Here is a 9,262-nt window from a genome sequence, read left to right as displayed (position 1 = left end):
CAGTTGTGTTCAATGCTCCTAAGCTGCGCTCATCGAATTTTCTGCAATGAAGTCCTCTAAAGGTTCCTTTCTCCGTCTCTCTCTTTTCTGTCCTGGCTGGAAAGTCCACGGGACCACTGGAGCATCCACCGACCACTCTCCCTATTGTGTCAGTCGCTACCTCCATCTCCCCTCCCCCTCGGTCCCGCACTGCCCGCATCCAGGATTAGTTCGGCGTGGCCTGTGAAGGACTATTTCTTTCCACGAGGAACGGTTCCTTTAACCCCACTAGTAATAGCATGACAGCTGAAGAACAAGGCGATGGAAGAGAGGGAGGACAGGGGGAATTCTAAGAGTGGTGGAAAGGCTAATTGTTTCCTCTTCTCCAGCCAGTTTTGGTTACTGTCCCCTTGGGTACTCCGGCCCAAGATGGTAGACTGAATGCTCGATCGGCGTGCTCGCCCCGAGCTCCCGGAGACCCCAGATCACGGAGATCATTCCCCTTATTTCCTAGTCCTCCCCAGCCCCAGCCTTGGGGGAGGGGTAGGCTGACCCCGCCGCCGCCGCGTCGCCCCTTCTCCGCCCTCCCCGGCCGCTCCAGGAGCCCAATCAGCGTCGGCGGTGGCCGCGGGGACTCCTCCCCTCGAGAGTCCGCCTCCGCCCCCGCCCGAGGCCCCGGAAGGTGCGGAGCTCTCGCGGCTGCGGACTCGGGTTGCCGAGGCCGGCTGTCTGTCGGAGGCCGCCTCCTTCTCCCGGAAACACCGGGCGGGGGGATTCCACACCCCGGGCCGGCCGGGGGAGGAGGAGGAGGCGGAGGCTGGGGCGGGGGCGGGGGCTGCTGCTGCTGCCCTGGGCGGGGCGGACACGGCTCCTGGCTGGGTGTGCGTGGGGAGTCGCCGAGCGTCCCGCGGCCGCCCTGGAGAGCCCGGAAGGAGCCGCCGCCGCTGCCGCCGCCTCTGCCAACCTAGAAGGAGGAGGAAGAAGAGAAGGAGGCGCCGCTGCCCGGGCCGCCCCAGCTGTTGCCAGACCGTCGTGCATGGAGACTGCGCGGCCCGCGCCGCGCCGCTGATCCCCGAGCCCCCGCCGCCCCGGTCGGGACGAGCGTGGGGGTGCCGCGCTGGGCAGGCCGCCGCTGCCGCGCGCCGGTCCCGCTCCTCGTCCGATCCGCCTGCCGCCGCTGCCGCCGCGGGGAAGGGGCCCGGCCCGGCCTGGCCCGTCCGGAGCGGCGGCGCAGCCATGGCTCACTCGCCAGTGCAGCCGGGCCTGCCCGGGATGCAGGTGAGAGCCGCCGCGGGAGGAGCGGGGAGTGAGCGTGAGTGTGTACGAGTGTAAGAGCGAATGCTGGTGAGAATTGTGGGGCAGTGAGTGTATGTGACAGTGTACGTGTGTGTGTGTGTGGAGAGTGGATGTAGGCGCGAGTTTGTGAGTGCGAGTGTGTGATTGTGTGAATGAGTGTGAAAATGGGAGCGGATCTGAGTTTGTGTAAGTTGGGGGGGAGAGGAAGGGGAGCACGGCAGAACTTCGCCCAGTAAACACAGACCCTCCCCCCCCTTCGGGAAAGGGGGCGCTGGCGGGACTAATCCCGCCCCCTGGGCCGCCCTCTCCCCGGGCTTTCCCCGAGCTGGGTGGAGGGCCACTAGGAGGGCGAGGTCTGGTAGGCTCCGTGCTCCCGGACACGCCGTCTGCCCGAGAGGAGAGGAAGTGGCGAAGAGGGTCCTCCTGACCTTCCTCGCTGCGGGGGTGGGGGTAGGGGGCGGGGGGCTCTGGACGTGAACGTGGCCCTAGCTCCGGCTCGGGGGAGGCCGCCCTGTCCTGGGGGGGGGAGTAGGGGAGTTAGGAATAGGAGGGTTCGCTCTCTTTCCAAACTCCCCAGCACTTCCCCGAGCTCCTCTCACCGAAGCTCTCCATGTCCAGCCTGCTTGTAGGGAGAAGTGATGTCAAGAAATGCCCTTGGAGGCCCCCTGTTTACTGTGGGTCACAGGCTCTCCCTGGCCTGAAGTGGGGAATGGTGGAGATAACCTTGGGGGGTTACCCCCGGGACGGCTGCACTGAGGGCAGGCTATGAACTTGGGAGGAGGGGGCGGAAGGAGAGCAGGTCCGGACTCGCCCGCTTCCTCGCGCACGTTAGCGGCTTCATTTTCAGCCTGCGGGGCACCTTGGGGAGGATGGGCTGAGGGCTGCCTGGACACCGGGAACGCGGTCGGGGGGAGAGGGCGTTGTTTTGTTTTTTTACTCAGCTTTGCAGGTAAACTGTTAGAGCGTTGATTTCACATCTCATTAAAGTATCAAACTTGGAGGAGTTCGTTTCGGGGCAGGGAGGAGGGAAGCCTTAGGTGGTGACCTCTGGAAGAAATCCCCTTAAAAAAGATTGTAGAGAGAGGAGGCAGCTGTGGTGGTGGATACAATCTTACTCCTCATTCCAGCCTCAGATTCTCCACAACAAATTCTAGGACACCATTTTTTTTTTTAAAGTGTCTGACTTCCTGTTTTCATGGGGTACAGTTTTAGCTACCCGAGTGAACTTTGTTTATTCTTTCTGGCATTTTGACCAAAAAGTACATTTTTGTCCAAATGTGAAAATTTGACATAATAGGGTTTTCCAAAAGGTCTTAGTGCTGTACCAAAATGGCTCAACATTTATAAATAGTCCCTTCATACCTCCATAAATTTTACTATTTTAAAGAGTATAAATAGCTTCAGAATTATTAGCGTATAAAATCGCCATCTCTACTCCCACATACAGAGACAGAACATTGTTGTTTTCTTGTTTTTTGATTTTTACTAAAATGGAGAGTAAAATACTAAAACTAACAATTACATAGTGTAATTATTTTTTTCTTAAAATTGACCAACATAACTTTACGTGTTTATGTAAGTAACCCTGATCCTTAGGGATTCATCCCTGTTTCTAAGCAATTTGAAGACTTTTAGCCAATAATCTTCTGGCCAGAGAGCAACCCCATGGCACTTTGTACCTTTATTATGAGCTTAACATTCTCCCTTATCCTTTAGTTATTTGTGTAATTAGCTTATCCTTATTACATTGCAAGAGTTCTTTATGGGAAGGTGGGAGATTTTATTTTTTTAGGAGGATGTCAGCTTTTAAAAAATATCTATTTGGGGAATTATTTCAATATAATATACTTTCTTTGTAATTGTGTGTGTGTATTTTTGGCATTTAAAAAAATTTCCTAAGTAGGTGTCTTAGTTTCACTAGACTACCAAATGACACTAAAAAAAAAAAATCAAAAACTCTTGGTAGAAGAAAGAGGCCTGTCTTGTTTAAACTAATTTAAACTCTACATCAGAGTTTAAATTTCAATTTTGACATTTTTTTCTTTGAAACTGAATAAGTAGTTTAAATTCTCTGGGCCTCTGTTTCCTTATCTGTAAAATCAGAATAATAAAGATCTTAACTATCTTTTTCTTTTGGTGGTTTTGAGAAAAACATTTTGTAAACTTTAAGATGGATAACTGTCACTTATTTCTGTCACCATTTCTAAGAAACAGTACTTTGCTTATTAAGGTGCTCAGTAAATATTTATGATTTCCATTCTTCAGAATCTTAAGAGTTTAGGAAATTAAGGAAATTAAAAACCTCAGTTGTATTATAAGAAATACTTTCATTTTAGGGATTTCAGATTTTTAAAAAATTGTATGTGCAATTGAGGGTGGATGACAGCTATATTTTGAGTTGTTATATGCTTTTAGAAATAAAAGTGAAGATAGTGACAGTGGATGTTGTGAAAGTGACTTTGAAACACTTCAGTGACATAAATTATGCTATTGCAACTACATAATTAAAAGTGACTTATTTTTTGCATTTAATGAAAAAAGAAATCAGTTCTTGAATCTTGGTTTGGGTTGAAGCTCTTACTTTGGTTTAATTTTGAAGGGTGAATTAAGTGGCATTGAATGTTACCTAACCAGTGAAACAAGAATGGTTTCTTGTAATAGAATAAATCAGGAGGTATTTCATGTTGACTGGTTTTTATATGGCAGTGTCACACTTAGAAGTAGAAAGGTGGTACAAGTAGTTCATTTATGTATTAAGTATTAGATACTAGGATTTTGTTTGCACAAAGTGGATTGAAATAGGAAATAACTTTTTGGAAACTTGAAAACATTAAGGCTTTTAAGTAGATATAAAATTGTAGGAACCATTTGGCTATACAATATCAGCAATTTCCTAAGAGAGAGAATATCAGAAAAATATTTATTTCAACAGATAAAAATTTGCTTTCTTTTGCCTTAAGAATAAATAAGTACATTTTTCTTGATAATTATATAGTAAAAAAAAAAAGATGAGGAAAAATCTTTTTCTTTTTTTTATTATCATTATAACTTTTTATTGACAGAACGTATGCATGGGTAATTTTTTTTTTACCACATTATCCCTTGCACTCACTTCTGTTCCTACTTTTCCCTTCTCTCCCTTTACCCCTTCCCCTAGATGGCAGGCAGTCTTATACATGTTAAATATGTTATAGTATATCCTAGATACAATACATGTGTGCAGAACCGTACAGTTCTCTTGTTGCACAACAAGAATTGGATTCAGAAGATAACCTGGGAAGAAAAACAAAAATTCAAGTAATCCACATTCATTTCCCAGTGTTCCTTCTCTGGATGTAGCCGATTCTCTCCATCATTGATCAAGTGAAATTTCTCTATGTTGAAGAATCCACTTCCATCAGAATACATCCTCATACAGTATTGTTGTTGATCTCCTGGCTCTGCTTATTTCACTCAGCATCAGTTCATGTAGGTCTCTCCAAGCCTCTCTGTATTTATCCTGCTGGTCATTTCTTACAGAGCAATAATATTCCATAACATTCATATACCACAATTTACCCAACCATTCTCCAATTGATGGGCATCCATTCATTTTTCAGTTTCTACCCACTACAAAAAGGGTTCAAACATTTTGGCACATACAGGTCTCTTTCCCTTCTTTAGTACCTCTATGGGAGATAAGGCCAGTAGTAACATTGCTGGATCAAAGGGTATGCACAGTTTGATAACTTTTTGGGCATAATTCCAAATTGCTCTTGAAAAAAAAAAATCTTGACAGGAAAACTATCCAAGTTTTGATATGTTTTTCTTGGGTTTAGAATTGCTAATGTGATATTATTTATACTTCTTACTCCATTTTGAGAAAAAAAACAAGTTTTCTCCTTATAGTTGGATCCTCTAGCTCCCTACTGCCACTTTTTGTTCCCACTGAAACAGCAACTCCTTAGAAGCTTCTTTAAGGAGAGCTAATTTTTTAATAGCCTGCTATTAAATAAGTAGATGATTAAATCGAAGGAGTAGCTGGCCACTTGCTATTGCCCAGACTAGTCTGTAATCCACATTACAATGAAGTTTCCCTTCTCCACTCTCCCACTCTCAAATCTCTTACCTCTGACTAGACTTTGAGTAAAGTTTTTGGTATAAACTGTGGGTAGATGGAAGAGTAGGTTATTCTTCATTTTGGGTCCAGAATTACCCAAAAGTGTGCAATACCGAACAATTTATTTGCTTCACATGTCTGCAATATTTCTTTTAACAATTGAATTAAAATTTCAAGTGTCTACTATGATCATTGTACTATGGAACACAATGATGAGTGGAAGGGACATAACTTTCTTTTAGATTGTAACCTTTTTGAGAGTTAGATCCAAGTACTCAAAGCTGTAGTACAGCTCTAGTGATGCTGTATCATAGCTTCTTACTCGAACTTTATGACACTTATATAGGCTGAGATAAAAGTGCATTGGAGAGCTTAGAAGACATTCTGATAGTTGCTGTATCTTATTAGGTGAGGAAATCAGTAATAACTTCTTGAAGGAAATGGCATCTGAGTTAGATCTTAAGGAGAGAAGTTTTCCAAGAGCCAGACAGATGCAAATAGGTTTTGTTCAGTTAGGCTAGCATTATATTAACTACAAAGGTTGGAGAGTCAAGAATGCCATTGGAGAACAGCCAGTAATCCTGTTTGGCTGGAACATAGAGCTCACTAAGGACAATAATGTGAAATAAATGGAGGGTGGTAGAAAGAGTCCTGAAATTGGAATCAGAAAATCTGTGTTACTTTGACATTTAGTAGCTTTGTGACCATGAAAAAAAATCACTTAGCCTCTCCCAGCTTCAGTTTCCTCATTACAAAGTACAATGATAGTCATATTTCCTACCTCACAGACTTGTTAGGATCCAATGAGATACAGTACAAAAAGCATTGTAAACCATCAAATTCTCTATAAATGGAAATTGTCATTATTAAATAATGCTAAAGACATAGGTTGCATGTCAGTATAAGGAGTTTGAGTAATCAGAAGACATGAAAGTTTTTGATTTAGAATGGGAAGGGATGATTCTATTACATTGTGTAGATTATTTTGATAGCATCAGGAGTAAATGATGGGAATTGGAGAGGGTAAACTCCCAACAGGGAGACAGAGCAATTGAAAAACTAATGTCCAGGTACCTGAATCAGCTGGGTGGTATTCAACGTGGATAGGATGTAGATGTAAAGTGTTCGAGAAGTAGAATTAGATCAGATTTAACAATTTATTTCAACCATATTTATTTAGTACCTACTGGGATATAAAAATGAAGTGGTTTCTACCTTAAAGAACTTTGGTTCTATGACGGTAAAACATGTACTTAGTTAAATAAGTGCTCCCCAAATTTAGTAATACAAAATTAATTGCAAGAGGGGAACACTAACACTTGACGGGTCAATGGATAGAGGGAGGACCTGTAAAGTCCTTTAATAGTAAGTGGCACCTGAATTATGCTTTTTAGGAAGCTATGAGTTCTAAGAGGTGCAATCTAGTTCAGCTATAGAGAATAGTCAGCCTTGGAAAAACTGCAGTGGTACAAAATGCAGGATGGAATATAACTGGAAAACAGGTCAGATGGAGTGGAATGGAGAGTAAAAGAAGGTAGATAAAATAGTGCAAATAGTTGGATATAGTGCAAAATTGGTTAAAAACTATATTGTGGAATATTTTCAATTTTAAACTGAGGGTTTTGTATTTTGTCCTAAAGCAGGGATTCTTAATCTTTTTGTGTGTGTGTCATGGAAGCCTTTGACAGTTTGAAGCCTTTTGATCCATTTATAGAATACTGCTTTAAAACGCATACAATAAAGTAGTTAGAGTTACAGAAACCATTAAGTATTAGTGAAAATAAAGATAACAGTCTTTTTTTTTTTTTCCCATCCAAATTCACAGATTCCCCTGGACTGAGAACCCAAATACTAGAGACAACAAGGTATCTTTTACATGAAGATTTTTGTGTGAAGGAGAAGTGCTGTGTTGAGACCTGAGTTTTTAGGGATGTCATCTAGCAAGCATTAAGTATCTGCTATATGTCAGGCATTGTACTAGGCACTGCTGATAAGTCCTTCCTTCCAAGGAGTTTACATTCTACTAGAAGGATATCGTTTTGGTAGCTAATTGGATATAAAAATGAAGACTCCAAAAAGATTATCGGTTAGGGAGGTTAGCAGTATGTGTAGGTCTAGAGGAGAAAGATGATGAAATCAATTTTGGATTAGTTAAGTTAATTTGAGAGCTGTGGTATAACAGATTTAGAGGCAGAGGATATGGGTTTATATCCTGACTACTGTTACCACCTCTGTAATCTTGAGCAAAGCAGAATTGAAGTAGCTCAGAAGAAATGGGAATTGTGCAAATTGAGAGCATCCACCCCAAATATTCACATGGATTATTTATGGATAGGATAAATATTCAATTATCAGGATATTATTTGACCTGTGGTAGAGCATTGGTCTGATCTCCCACAGTGGGACATACTGTAAATTGACTCTGACAAAGAGATGTCATTTTGGTCATCTTTGAGAACAGAGGACTATAACCAACTCAACCATGTAATCTTGGACAAGTGCCTGGAGAACATAGTGGAGCTTGCCAATAGGTCTTAAGTAGGAACCAAGAAGAAAGGTTTCAGGTTGAGATAAAGATTTGACAGTCTTCTGGGTATAGTTACTATTGAAAGCAATAATGGTGATGATAGCCAAGAGTAGTCAGATACTTTAAGTGAAGAGAGGAGACAGATAAACAATAATTAAGAACAGACTTATGGAAACCAAAGGAATAAAGATTATCAAGGAGGGTCAATTCAGCAGAAAATTCAAGGAGGGCTAAGTAAAGGTCTTTGAAATTTGTTAGTTAAAAAATAAGTAGGGAATTTGCAAAGATGGTTTCAATGGAGTGAAGAGGAGGTCAGATTGCAAAGGGCTGAGGAGTAGATTGCTCAGGAATATAATAACAGCACTACAAGTATGGGAGTATAAACAAGTGTCTTTAAAGTGCTAGAAGATTTGGAGATATGAGAAAGTCAAGGGAAATTGTTTAAACCCTAAGATTTAAGATTTAGGGTCTTCTCTTGATTTGTTGTTTATCCAGATTCTGTTGCTACTTTCCTCCCTCACTTGTTACTGCCAGCAATAGTGGAAGAAAAATTGGACTGAGAATTAGATTTGAGTTCTAGTCCTCCTTTACCAGTGATTAGCAAGGTAATCTTGGCAAGACAGATGACTTGTCTGGGATTCAATTTCTTTTAACTATAAAACTGGGAGACTTGACTAGATCAAAGTTTTGTTTCATGGATCCTTTTGGCAGTCTGGTGAAACCTAGGAATCCCTTTTCATGATAGTGTTTTTAAATGCATAAAGGAAGCCAATTATATTAAAATATAATTATCAAGATATTTTGAGAAACAAAGTTCATGGACTCTTTGAGTTTAGAACCACTGGGCTAGATGATTTTTAAACTAACTTGGTTAAGTCCCTTAATCTTACAGAGCTTCAGTTTCCTGATTTTTAAAATAAAAGCAACAAGAATTGGGTTGGTGATTTCATTGGCATAGAAAATTCTTAGATGAGAGAACACTATCAGTTAAGGTCAGCACCTTCTTTGAAAGTTATGGAAAGTTGGATGGGTGTTCCCTAGAGTTGTGGAATAAGTTTGCTTGAGACTGAACTTGAACAGTCTTCTTGGCTTCCAAGAATCCATCCATTATATATACACATTGAAAAATGGGAATAATACTTATAGTATTTAGCTTACAGGGTTATTATAAGGAAACGCTTTGTAAGCCTTAAATGACTGTATAAACATGGATTCTTGTTATGACTAAAATTGTGAATAAAATTAGTCAAGAAATGACAACAAATAAAATTGTTACTAGTTGAATTTTCCTTCTGTGCTTAAAATTCAATGAAAAGTTTTTTGATGGAAGAAAAACTTTTCAAGAATTAGTAGGAACCTTA

At 41.9% G+C, this 9,262-nt stretch overlaps 1 protein-coding gene across 1 annotated transcript in view; it reads left to right on the top strand.

The window, feature by feature from the left end:
• Nucleotides 1-554: 554 nt before the first annotated feature.
• STK24 (serine/threonine kinase 24) overlaps nt 555-9,262 on the top strand; it is a 126,493-nt gene continuing 117,785 nt past the window's right edge. Inside the window, exon 1 of the mRNA XM_074299402.1 lies at nt 555-1,257. Within this exon, the coding sequence (XP_074155503.1) occupies nt 1,216-1,257 (42 nt within the window). The 5' untranslated portion in view covers nt 555-1,215. The remainder of the gene's footprint in view (nt 1,258-9,262) is intronic.

This window comes from Sminthopsis crassicaudata, chromosome 3, assembly GCF_048593235.1.
Source record: "Sminthopsis crassicaudata isolate SCR6 chromosome 3, ASM4859323v1, whole genome shotgun sequence".
NCBI classification, from domain to species: domain Eukaryota; kingdom Metazoa; phylum Chordata; class Mammalia; order Dasyuromorphia; family Dasyuridae; genus Sminthopsis; species Sminthopsis crassicaudata.
This window is presented reverse-complemented; position numbering and strand designations above follow the sequence as displayed.